Source organism: Scylla paramamosain, chromosome 31, assembly GCF_035594125.1.
Source record: "Scylla paramamosain isolate STU-SP2022 chromosome 31, ASM3559412v1, whole genome shotgun sequence".
Taxonomy (NCBI): domain Eukaryota; kingdom Metazoa; phylum Arthropoda; class Malacostraca; order Decapoda; family Portunidae; genus Scylla; species Scylla paramamosain.
Genome location: NC_087181.1, coordinates 182501 through 195799, shown reverse-complemented (window position 1 = coordinate 195799; position 13299 = coordinate 182501). Strand labels below are relative to the sequence as shown.

General features: G+C 45.9%; 3 protein-coding genes across 4 annotated transcripts in view; 2 read left to right on the top strand and 1 right to left on the bottom strand.

The window, feature by feature from the left end:
- Positions 1–2341: 2341 nt before the first annotated feature.
- Positions 2342–5543, bottom strand: LOC135116351 (heat shock 70 kDa protein cognate 4). The gene is made up of 2 exons (XM_064033722.1): positions 5371–5543; positions 2342–4455 (listed from the first exon to the last, which is right to left on the bottom strand). The coding sequence occupies exon 2, from the start codon at positions 4453–4455 to the stop codon at positions 2515–2517; it is 1941 nt and encodes a 646-aa protein (XP_063889792.1). The 5' UTR covers positions 5371–5543; the 3' UTR covers positions 2342–2514.
- Positions 5544–6270: 727 nt separating this feature from the next.
- On the top strand, positions 6271–9482 carry LOC135116352 (heat shock 70 kDa protein cognate 4). The gene is made up of 2 exons (XM_064033724.1): positions 6271–6443; positions 7369–9482. The coding sequence occupies exon 2, from the start codon at positions 7369–7371 to the stop codon at positions 9307–9309; it is 1941 nt and encodes a 646-aa protein (XP_063889794.1). The 5' UTR covers positions 6271–6443; the 3' UTR covers positions 9310–9482.
- Positions 9483–11305: 1823 nt separating this feature from the next.
- The window catches only part of LOC135116347 (peritrophin-48-like), a 2045-nt gene continuing 51 nt past the window's right edge, over positions 11306–13299 (top strand). Inside the window, exons 1-2 of one of the 2 annotated variants that reach the window (XM_064033712.1) lie at positions 11306–11375; positions 12591–13299. The exon at positions 12591–13299 is cut by the window's right edge and continues 51 nt beyond it. In XM_064033712.1, coding sequence (XP_063889782.1) covers positions 12702–13187 — 486 coding nt within the window. In that variant the 5' untranslated portion in view covers positions 11306–11375; positions 12591–12701 and the 3' untranslated portion in view covers positions 13188–13299. Of the gene's footprint in view, positions 11376–11692; positions 11855–12590 lie in introns of those variants that run through there. The other variant, XM_064033711.1, reaches the window with a different exon arrangement.

Here is a 13299-nt window from a genome sequence, read left to right as displayed (position 1 = left end):
TGCTTCCATTTTCATTCCACAGGTACACCTTCCTTGCTATTTTTGCATCATCCATTCTCTCAAGCCTAATTTTCTACCTTAGTGTGGCTTTTGTGAGTCTTTTCCTAAAGGTGCTCCATCCCACATTACCTCTCAAGGCTTCTACTGCTGCGTACCTCGGTGGACTCAGTGCCATCCTTGCTACTCTATTCTGGCCCACTTCTAACTATCAATTTCACTTTCATTCCATGCAATCACATCCATACCATACATTATACATGGCACAGCCACACTCTTCCACACTTCTCTTAACACATCATATTTACTTGCTCTCATCCTTGCCACGCTTCCCAATCGACCTACCCACTGGTTTACCATACTTATCTTTTCATTCTTTGCCTTTCCACACCCACTAGGACTCATCCACATCCTTGTATACTTGTATTCTTTCACCTGTTTCAACTCATTCTCTCCAGGTCTCCATATCACATTACTTTCGTCCTCTGACCTATTCATAATCATTACCTTGCTTTTTCTCACTGCTAAACATTACTCCAAAGTCTTTTCCATACTCATCCACAACATCCAACAAACTCTGAAGCTCATCTGCCGATTCATTCATAACCACTACATCATCTGCATAAAAAAAAAAAAACATATTTTATCATTCCCCACACTTACCCCTACATTCATTCTTTTCATTCTGAATCATTCCACCCTTCTAACTTCAAACTTACCTTCCAAAACAAACCTTCCACTTCCATTTCCTCCACTTTACCAGAATATCTCCTTATCTAACCATCCATACATCCATCCATCTTACTAGTCACCCCCTCTTTCTCTCTTTCTCTCTCCTTACCGATGACGATAAGGCGGGCAGTCTGGTAGAGGCGGTCGTCATCCCAGTGCGGGTGAATCTTGAGCAGCTCGTCACACACACGGCTGTGCTCCCTCATCCAGATGGTGGAGTACGCCAGCAGGAGAAAAGGTGGACTTACTGGCGGGGAAAACAGATGAAGGTACTTGTGGGGAAGCGAAAGGCTGGATAGGGAGAATCAAACAGTGACAGGGAAATTTAAAAGCTGGATAGGAATAAAGAAAGACTGACAGAGAAAATTTAAAGCAATGACCTTCGGGAAAAATTTTACAAGGAAAAACACACATACACACACAAACACACACACACACACACTTTTCCTGTATCAAGTCAGTAAGTATAATGGTAGGCTACATATACATACACACACGATGATACATACATACGCGATGATGATAGTGATGGCTGATCTTAGTCTTGTACTGGTTCATGTAACGTTATTTTATGAAAAAAAAGGACAAGAAAAGAAAAGAACAGGCAAGGTAAGAGAAGGGATAGTATGGTACTTTAAAGGCATGTAACTTTAATCTATGCACCTAATATGCCACATTCTCTCCAGTTAAAGGGTTAAAGGTACTACCACATCACTGCCCACCCATCTCTCTCTCTCTCTCTCTCTCTCTCTCTCTCTCTCTCTCTCTCTCTCTCTCTCTCTCGTAAGCTCTGAAACTCTAATCTGCTTCTGTATTTCCTCGTGCTAGGACTTTCTATTTTCCCTCACCTCTATTCTGTCCATCTCCCTAATGCCAGTTAACTAGTATTCTCAATCTTTAATCCCTGTTACTGGTAAATTGTGTGTTCTAGATCAGAGTCCCCTCTTACACACACACACACACACACACACACACCTCAGGTGATGACCTAGTAGGGATGCCAGTGCCGGGTTCAGGGGTCAGGGGTACGCAGGTATGGAGAGGCTGGCTGGCAACAGTTAGTAATGTATGTTCCAGTGTCGGGGTGTGTTTTCTGTGTCACGAAGGAACTCCCAAGTGTTATCTGAGTCAGGGCAATGAAAAGGATAGAACTGAGGGAGAGGAGAGACATGGGTCCCGTCGGTCGTGTGTGGCGTATGTGGTGTGGAGATGTACCACGCGTAGTGTGGGCGTGTGGTCCCAAGGGGCCTTTGATGCCTGTGGTGTGGGCGTGTGGTCATCGTGCAGCAGCAGCAACAGCAGAAGTAGTAGTAGTAATAGTAGTAGTAGTAATAGTAGTAACATTAGTAGTAGTAGTAGTAGTAATAGTAGTAGTAGTAGTAGTAGTAGTAGTAGTACGTAGTAGTAGTAGTAGTACGTAGTAAAAGTAGTAGTAGTAGTAGCAGTAGTAGTAGTAGTAGTAGTAGTAGTAGTAGTAGTAGTAGTAGTAGTAGTAGTAGTAGTAGTAGTAGAAGCAGTATTGATAGATGGTGATGACACTTGTGGTCATGATGGTAAAGTCGTTTCAATGAATGTCTATGATAAATCAGGATTGACAATGAAACACTTGAGGTACTTAATTTATATTTATTGTTTATATAAAAAAATAATGTATAAATATATAATTGATCGTTCTTGTTTCAAATATGATAGGTAAATAAGCGTATAGTTTATGAGATATGAGTTGGGGCACCTGACAGTGGAGGCTCCCAGGTGGGGGACACGTGAGGGTCAGAGGTGCAGCATCTAGTCCACCTCCTCAATGGTTGGTCCCGAGCTGCCGCCGCTGCTGCCGCCCTGGTGCCCGCCTGGCATACCGCCGGGCATGCCGCCAGGGGCGCCGCCTGCCCCTGCGTATAGCTTGGTGATGATGGGGTTGCACAGCTTCTCTAGTTCCTTCTGGCGGTGGTCGTACTCATCCTTCTCCGCCAGCTGGTTGGCGTCCAACCACTGGATGGTCTCGTTGCACTTGTCCAGGATAGACGTGCGCTCACTCTCGGGGATCTTGTCCTTGACTTTGTCGTCGTCCACCGTCGACTTCATGTTGAAACAATAAGACTCGAGACTGTTCTTGGCGTTGATTCGCTCCCGTTGGCGTTCATCCTCGGCGCGATATTTGTCCGCCTCGTTCACCATGCGCTCGATCTCCTCCTTGCTGAGGCGACCCTTGTCATTAGTGATGGTGATCTTGTTCTCCTTGCCAGTGGATTTGTCCACAGCGGACACGTTCAGGATTCCGTTGGCGTCGATATCGAAGGTGACCTCGATCTGAGGCACGCCTCGAGGTGCGGGAGGAATGCCTCTCAGCTCGAACTTGCCTAGCAGGTTGTTGTCGCGAGTCATGGCCCTTTCGCCCTCGTACACCTGGATCAGCACGCCGGGCTGGTTGTCGGAGTAGGTGGTGAACGTCTGCGTCTGCTTGGTGGGGATGGTAGTGTTGCGCTTGATGAGTGCCGTCATCACGCCGCCTGCCGTTTCGATGCCAAGGGACAGCGGCGTCACGTCCAGCAGCAACAGGTCCTGCACTTCTTCGGACTTGTCGCCGCCCAAGATGGCTGCCTGCACCGCCGCCCCGTATGCCACTGCCTCGTCGGGGTTGATGGACTTATTCAGGTCCTTTCCGTTAAAGAAATCTTGAAGCAACTTTTGGATCTTTGGGATCCTGGTCGAGCCTCCGACGAGAACGATCTCGTGGATCTGAGCTTTGTCGAGCTTAGCGTCTCGGAGCGACTTCTCCACAGGCTCCAGTGTGCCACGGAACAGGTCAGAACAAAGCTCTTCAAAGCGAGCACGCGTTACAGACGTATAAAAGTCGATTCCTTCAAACAGAGAGTCGATCTCAATGCTGGCCTGGGTGGAGGACGACAAGGTTCTCTTGGCGCGTTCACAGGCTGTCCTCAGGCGGCGGATGGCTCGCTTATTGGTGGTGAGGTCCTTCTTGTACTTTCTCTTGAATTCCTGCACGAAGAAGTTCACCATCCTGTTATCGAAGTCCTCGCCGCCGAGATGGGTGTCTCCGGCGGTGGACTTCACCTCGAAGATTCCGTCCTCAATGGTCAAAATGGACACATCGAAAGTTCCTCCGCCCAAGTCAAAGATGAGGACATTGCGTTCTCCGCCGACCTTCTTGTCGAGCCCGTAGGCGATGGCGGCGGCCGTGGGCTCGTTGATAATCCTGAGCACGTTCATGCCTGAGATGGTGCCGGCGTCCTTGGTGGCCTGGCGCTGGGAGTCGTTGAAATAGGCGGGCACAGTGATGACGGCGTCCTTGACAGTGGTGCCCAAGTAAGCCTCGGCCGTCTCCTTCATTTTGATGAGGACCATGGAAGAGATTTCCTCGGGGAAGAACTTCTTGTTCTCTCCCTTGTACTCCACGCTGATCTTTGGCTTGCCGCCGTCGGAGATCACGGTGAAGGGCCACTGCTTCATGTCGCTCTGCACCGTGGTGTCCTCGAACTTCCTGCCGATGAGTCGCTTGGCATCGAACACTGTGTTGTTAGGGTTCATGGCCACCTGGTTCTTGGCGGCGTCGCCGATCAGCCGCTCGGTGTCCGTGAAGGCCACGTAGGAGGGGGTGGTCCTGTTGCCCTGGTCATTGGCTATGATCTCCACCTTGCCGTGCTGGAAGACCCCCACGCATGAGTAAGTGGTGCCCAGGTCGATACCCACTGCACGTGCCTTAGCCATCTGAGGGGTGAGAACAAGGAGTCAGTGAAGAAAAGGTTAGCGTTTCGCCGCCACAGCGCGGGGCAAGTCAGTTTTATAATTGGTCACCCAGACCCTCCTTTCGTCAGTTACCCGCCATGGATGGACATTTAAATGCAAGACATATCTTTAAGAAATTCACGCCTTCTTTTCAGATTTTACTACTGCATAACGCAATGTCACGCCTGGCCAAAAGGCTTCGCAAAAAAGAAAGAAGCATTTTTCCATCCTCTGTTACAATTGCCGCTCGCCGAGGCAACCGCCCTTCTCCCCAAAAAGCAGAACTGACGTGCACTGTGATCTAATTTTAGCAAGGCTTGTTTTCCACCCAGGCACACCGGAGAGAAGGTGCCACACGCTGCCACGCCCCCGCGCCTCTTTTCCTTCACTACATCAGTGACATCTAAGGACCTCCATCTCATGCTGTCCTCACTCACTAAAAATTTCTTCGATGAGGAATAACAAAAAGTTAATGTAACCTCTTCCACATCAAAGATAAGTTTGGCATTAAAGCTGAGATGTGAGTTGAAGTTCACGCTTAAACTAATTTGCCTTTTAATGATAACATGCACCTCGCACCTCCATGCCGCTATCACTTATCACTAAACCACGTTGCATATATTTACTCTCCATGGTAGAGCCTTCCTCACGGAACAAATCGCATCCTCATATCACTAATATATATATATATATATATATATATATATATATATATATATATATATATATATATATATATATATATATATATATATATATATATATATATATATATATATATATATATATATATATATATATATATATTTATATATATTCTAATGAATGAATTAATCAATTTATTTATTTATATTATTACATTCATTTATGATAAATGAGGAGTGGTAATTCACTTACCTGTGTGTGTGTGTCTGTGTGTGTGTGGTGTTGGCTGGAATGGTACTACTGTTGGGAGAATGAGGAGAGCAGTTCAAGTCGTGTCACTTGTTGCAGCTAATCTGGCGCCGCTTGCAGCTACCCCTGCATTTATAGACACTAGCCAGGCTCTCGAGCCTTCCTGAACGCCCGCCGCTCTGCTCGTCGACCTGTCGCTTTGGCTTATCTTCAACGAGCGTTACACCCCCTACCCCCCTACTCTTTCTCTCTCTCTCTCTCTCTCTCTCTCTCTCTCTCTCTCTCTCTCTCTCTCTCTCTCTCTCTCTCTCTCTCTCTCTCTCTCTCTCTCTGTGTGTGTGTGTGTGTATGTGAATTATATATATATATATATATATATATATATATATATATATATATATATATATATATATATATATATATATATATATATATATATATATATATATCTTTGTAAGGCGTTTCATGATAAAATTCAGCAATCTCCTCTCTCCTTCTCCCCTCCAGACCCAACACTCAGATCCATACAGGGCAGCTGGCATCACTGCTCACTGGCGTCTCATTTCAAATTCACTGTGCTGCTTCTCCAATTCTTTTTAAGTTTACCAAATGCTCTCTGTTCCATTCCAATACGTTATCGTACTGCCTTTTATGTTTCTCCATCATCCCTCTCAAGTATATATATATATATATATATATATATATATATATATATATATATATATATATATATATATATATAATTCACATACACACACACACACACAGAGAGAGAGAGAGAGAGAGAGAGAGAGAGAGAGAGAGAGAGAGAGAGAGAGAGAGAGAGAGAGAGAGAAAGAGAGGGGGGTAGGGGGTGTAACGCTCGTTGAAGATAAGCCAAAGCGACAGGTCGACGAGCAGAGCGGCGGGCGTTCAGGAAGGCTCGAGAGCCTGGCTAGTGTCTATAAATGCAGGGGTAGCTGCAAGCGGCGCCAGATTAGCTGCAACAAGTGACACGACTTGAACTGCTCTCCTCATTCTCCCAACAGTAGTACCATTCCAGCCAACACCACACACACACAGACACACACACACAGGTAAGTGAATTACCACTCCTCATTTATCATAAATGAATGTAATAATATAAATAAATAAATTGATTAATTCATTCATTAGAATATATATAAATATATATATATATATATATATATATATATATATATATATATATATATATATATATATATATATATATATATATATATATATATATATATATATATATATATATATATATATATATATATATATATATATATATATATATTAGTGATATGAGGATGCGATTTGTTCCGTGAGGAAGGCTCTACCATGGAGAGTAAATATATGCAACGTGGTTTAGTGATAAGTGATAGCGGCATGGAGGTGCGAGGTGCATGTTATCATTAAAAGGCAAATTAGTTTAAGCGTGAACTTCAACTCACATCTCAGCTTTAATGCCAAACTTATCTTTGATGTGGAAGAGGTTACATTAACTTTTTGTTATTCCTCATCGAAGAAATTTTTAGTGAGTGAGGACAGCATGAGATGGAGGTCCTTAGATGTCACTGATGTAGTGAAGGAAAAGAGGCGCGGGGGCGTGGCAGCGTGTGGCACCTTCTCTCCGGTGTGCCTGGGTGGAAAACAAGCCTTGCTAAAATTAGATCACAGTGCACGTCAGTTCTGCTTTTTGGGGAGAAGGGCGGTTGCCTCGGCGAGCGGCAATTGTAACAGAGGATGGAAAAATGCTTCTTTCTTTTTTGCGAAGCCTTTTGGCCAGGCGTGACATTGCGTTATGCAGTAGTAAAATCTGAAAAGAAGGCGTGAATTTCTTAAAGATATGTCTTGCATTTAAATGTCCATCCATGGCGGGTAACTGACGAAAGGAGGGTCTGGGTGACCAATTATAAAACTGACTTGCCCCGCGCTGTGGCGGCGAAACGCTAACCTTTTCTTCACTGACTCCTTGTTCTCACCCCTCAGATGGCTAAGGCACGTGCAGTGGGTATCGACCTGGGCACCACTTACTCATGCGTGGGGGTCTTCCAGCACGGCAAGGTGGAGATCATAGCCAATGACCAGGGCAACAGGACCACCCCCTCCTACGTGGCCTTCACGGACACCGAGCGGCTGATCGGCGACGCCGCCAAGAACCAGGTGGCCATGAACCCTAACAACACAGTGTTCGATGCCAAGCGACTCATCGGCAGGAAGTTCGAGGACACCACGGTGCAGAGCGACATGAAGCAGTGGCCCTTCACCGTGATCTCCGACGGCGGCAAGCCAAAGATCAGCGTGGAGTACAAGGGAGAGAACAAGAAGTTCTTCCCCGAGGAAATCTCTTCCATGGTCCTCATCAAAATGAAGGAGACGGCCGAGGCTTACTTGGGCACCACTGTCAAGGACGCCGTCATCACTGTGCCCGCCTATTTCAACGACTCCCAGCGCCAGGCCACCAAGGACGCCGGCACCATCTCAGGCATGAACGTGCTCAGGATTATCAACGAGCCCACGGCCGCCGCCATCGCCTACGGGCTCGACAAGAAGGTCGGCGGAGAACGCAATGTCCTCATCTTTGACTTGGGCGGAGGAACTTTCGATGTGTCCATTTTGACCATTGAGGACGGAATCTTCGAGGTGAAGTCCACCGCCGGAGACACCCATCTCGGCGGCGAGGACTTCGATAACAGGATGGTGAACTTCTTCGTGCAGGAATTCAAGAGAAAGTACAAGAAGGACCTCACCACCAATAAGCGAGCCATCCGCCGCCTGAGGACAGCCTGTGAACGCGCCAAGAGAACCTTGTCGTCCTCCACCCAGGCCAGCATTGAGATCGACTCTCTGTTTGAAGGAATCGACTTTTATACGTCTGTAACGCGTGCTCGCTTTGAAGAGCTTTGTTCTGACCTGTTCCGTGGCACACTGGAGCCTGTGGAGAAGTCGCTCCGAGACGCTAAGCTCGACAAAGCTCAGATCCACGAGATCGTTCTCGTCGGAGGCTCGACCAGGATCCCAAAGATCCAAAAGTTGCTTCAAGATTTCTTTAACGGAAAGGACCTGAATAAGTCCATCAACCCCGACGAGGCAGTGGCATACGGGGCGGCGGTGCAGGCAGCCATCTTGGGCGGCGACAAGTCCGAAGAAGTGCAGGACCTGTTGCTGCTGGACGTGACGCCGCTGTCCCTTGGCATCGAAACGGCAGGCGGCGTGATGACGGCACTCATCAAGCGCAACACTACCATCCCCACCAAGCAGACGCAGACGTTCACCACCTACTCCGACAACCAGCCCGGCGTGCTGATCCAGGTGTACGAGGGCGAAAGGGCCATGACTCGCGACAACAACCTGCTAGGCAAGTTCGAGCTGAGAGGCATTCCTCCCGCACCTCGAGGCGTGCCTCAGATCGAGGTCACCTTCGATATCGACGCCAACGGAATCCTGAACGTGTCCGCTGTGGACAAATCCACTGGCAAGGAGAACAAGATCACCATCACTAATGACAAGGGTCGCCTCAGCAAGGAGGAGATCGAGCGCATGGTGAACGAGGCGGACAAATATCGCGCCGAGGATGAACGCCAACGGGAGCGAATCAACGCCAAGAACAGTCTCGAGTCTTATTGTTTCAACATGAAGTCGACGGTGGACGACGACAAAGTCAAGGACAAGATCCCCGAGAGTGAGCGCACGTCTATCCTGGACAAGTGCAACGAGACCATCCAGTGGTTGGACGCCAACCAGCTGGCGGAGAAGGATGAGTACGACCACCGCCAGAAGGAACTAGAGAAGCTGTGCAACCCCATCATCACCAAGCTATACGCAGGGGCAGGCGGCGCCCCTGGCGGCATGCCCGGCGGTATGCCAGGCGGGCACCAGGGCGGCAGCAGCGGCGGCAGCTCGGGACCAACCATTGAGGAGGTGGACTAGATGCTGCACCTCTGACCCTCACGTGTCCCCCACCTGGGAGCCTCCACTGTCAGGTGCCCCAACTCATATCTCATAAACTATACGCTTATTTACCTATCATATTTGAAACAAGAACGATCAATTATATATTTATACATTATTTTTTTATATAAACAATAAATATAAATTAAGTACCTCAAGTGTTTCATTGTCAATCCTGATTTATCATAGACATTCATTGAAACGACTTTACCATCATGACCACAAGTGTCATCACCATCTATCAATACTGCTTCTACTACTACTACTACTACTACTACTACTACTACTACTACTACTACTACTGCTACTACTACTATTACTTTTACTACTACTATTACTAGTATTATATCACTAAGACTTTCACTACTGCCATTACAACAACAACAGCAACAACAACAGCAAGAACAACAACAACAACAACAACAACAACAACAACAATAACAACAACAACAACAACACCAACAACAACAACAACAACAAACTACTATTACTGCTGCTATTTTAAGTGATAGTATTAATGTTACTTTGTAGTAGGTATTTCAGGCACTGTTAATAGCACAACTACTGCTGCTATTATTGTTGTTCTTCTTCTTTTTCTTCTGATTATCATTATTGTTATTATTATCATTATTATTATTATTATTATTATTATTACTGTTATAATTATTACTGCTACTACTACTACTGCTGCTACTACTACTACTACTACTACTACTACTACTACTACTACTGCTGCTGCTGCTGCTGCTGCTGCTGCTAATGCTGCTGCTGCTGCTGCTGCTGCTGCTGCTACTGCTACTAATACAAATACTTTTACTATTACTACTTCTCTACATACATACATTACTACTACTACTACTACTACTACTACCACTCCTCCTCCTCCTCCTCCTCCTCCTCCTCCTACTACTACTATTACTACTACTACTACTACTACTACTACTACCATTACCACCACCACCACCACCACCACCACCATTTCCACCGCCGAATTTCAGTTTGACAAGCACTTCCCAGGAATGGAGAGCACATGAACAAAACACACTCTCTGTTTCTCACCTTAATCAGATATACAGTGATAAAGATGGAGGAAAATATCTATGTTTTTTTTCTTTTTTATCATTTTCTGCTTTTAACTGCGTTGTGGATGAGAATGGGTATAGTTAGAAATTCACACACACACACACACACACACACACACACACACACACAGAGAGAGAGAGAGAGAGAGAGAGCTAGCGAATGTGTACTTATATAGGTCGGCCAGACAGAGATAAGTATTTACGACACCAATTCCAGTCAAAACACGTCCAGTACTGAATGACACTCACAAAGCACTGATAAGTATTTTCATCATCCCTACAGCATATACTGATTTAACTATTGCACCGTACCTTATCTAGTTATAGAAAGCCAGCCTGTGTCGTTCAGTATTACTGCAATATGCAGCCACTTGAGAAATATATCTGTACCGCAACTTCTCTTAAGGAAAGCAGCCATGTCTTTAAGAAACATGATAAATAGCAGAGTTATGGGACGCCTGCCTCATTCTAGATAGGCAGCCTGTGTCGCTCATTGAAATTAGAATATGCAGCTACTTCAGAAATCTATCTATACAATAATTTTCTTGACTTCTCTTAATTAAGCCATCAGATCATTCATCAAGAAACATGATGAATAGTAAGGAAGAGATAGCGAACACCTGCTTAATTCCAGTTGCGCACAGATATCACGTGAGTGTTTCCTTTTTCACACACGAGGGGGCTGTGTCCAAGGGCTGCAAACGCCAGAAAAATAAAGGAACCTCTGAAGGTGCCAGTCCCCAAAGAGTAGAGCCAAAGAATTATCCAGAATTAGAGGAGACCCTTAGAGTAGAGCCAAAAGGATTATCCATAATTAGAGAACTATCTTGAAACCCTTCTCGTGAAAGTTCAGGTCATAGGGAAGGGAAATATAAAGGCAGGCAGGGAGTTCCGGGGAGCTATCACGGCGCAGACTGGCAAGAGCAGCTGACACACGAGTGACTGCATCACATCCATGCCTTGGTAGTATTCTGAGTACCATTACACGCACACACACACACACACACACGCACACACACACACACACACACACACACACACACACACACACACACACACACACACACACACACACACATACACACACAGACACGTTCACCGCTTGACCCAGTCCCTCAACACACCAGCCATTCTTCTCACCGCCTATTACTTTTTGTTGATGTGTATATGCATCTGAGAACCCTTTCTTCTCCCCCCCCCAAAAAAAAAAAAGGCAGCCATAACACACACACACACACACACACACACACACACACACACACACACACACCGGCCATTCTCTCACCGCCTGTTACCGTTGTGATATCTATGCACCTGATAACACACACACAACACACCCGAATAAAAAGCAGCGGCAGGAGGTGTTTCAGAACAGTGTTGCCAGAATGGTGCGTTATACTTCAATCGCCTTCGTCTCCTCTCTCCTCCTCTGCGGCGTGGTGGTAATGAATGGCTAATGTGCTTTATTTTTTTACTTCTAATGTGCATGAAGTGTATATATTTTTTCCTTTTTCCTTCTCTGTTCCTTCTTTTCTTTCTCCTTTTCTTCCTCCTTCTTTGTTTTATTTTCTTGTCCGTTACGTAATGTGGATGAAGCATAATTCTTTTTCTTCTTCTCCTCCTTCTCCTCCTCCTCGTCCTCCTCTTCCCGCTTTTTCGTTTTTCTCTTTCCTTCTTCTCATTTCTTTCTTCTCCTTTTCCTTTGTCTTCTTTATTTTGATTTCTTTTTTGTCAGGTAATGTGTCTGAAATATAATTATTTTCCTTCTTTTCCCCCTCCGTTTCTCCTTTTCTTACTACTTCCTCCTTCTTCTTATCATCTTTTCATTCCTCTCATTTGTTTTATTTTCTTGTCTATTAGGTAATGAGTTTGTTTTCCCCCTTTTCCCTTTCTGTTTCTCCTTTCTCTTCTGTCTCCTTCCTCTTTCTTTATCTTCTCTTCCTTTGCCTCTTTTATTTTCGTGTCTGTTAGGTAAAATATAATTGTTTGTGTGTGTCTGTGTTATTACTATTATCAGTATTGGTGTGGTACTTGTTATGTTATTATTATTATTATTATTATTATTATTATTATTATTATTTGTCATCATCATTATAATCCCAAAAATAGTATTATCATCACCACCGTCACCACAAGGTCGCCACACAAGCAGCACCTCACACACAGTCCTTCCCTCAGCCGTCGTGCCGCGCCAAAGTGTGCCAGCCTTCCTGCGCAGGCCACAAACCTGGTGACAAAGTGCAGGACCCACTGTCCTGCTACCGCTACTACTACTGCCAGCCTGACGGGATGCCCTCAGACGCCCCTGTCCGTTGCCACGACAGCACCCCGATCTTTGATCCCAGCACAAATGATTGCAGCAACAACGTCGAGTGCCACGTGCAGTGCCTCAACCCGTGCCAACTCTCGTGCAAAGACAATATGCAGTTGCTAGGTGACCCAATAGAATGTGGCACTTATTACCTCTGCATCCCAGGGAACGTTCAGGGGCCATTTTACTGTTCCAGTGATACTCCTTTCTTCAGCAGGGAGAAGGAGCTGTGTGTCGCAGACCACACGGTGTGCTGTGACAAAGAGGACCGCTGTATACCAATGTGCCAGAGAGAGGCCACTGAGGTGATAGACCCCAGGGACTGCAGGAAGTATTACGTGTGTACCGGGCCAGGTGTTCCCTTGGACGAGAACCATTATAGCTGTGAAGAGGGCGAGGTGTTCGATGTGTTCTGGGGGAGGTGCTCCCCTGACGCTAAGTGCTACACGCTCTGCTATCACTAAGGGAGGCTTGTGTGCTCCTTACGTGCACCTTGTATTGACTGAGGTGCACTGAGAGCTGGGGTTTGAAAAAAAAAAAGTCCTATATAGCCAGAGGATTGATAGAATTCCCTGT

Bases quoted from the DNA above. Each gene is read 5' to 3' on its own strand.
- LOC135116352 (XM_064033724.1), top strand. From the start codon at position 7,369: ATGGCTAAGGCACGTGCAGTGGGTATCGACCTGGGCACCACTTACTCA.
- LOC135116351 (XM_064033722.1), bottom strand. From the start codon at position 4,455: ATGGCTAAGGCACGTGCAGTGGGTATCGACCTGGGCACCACTTACTCA.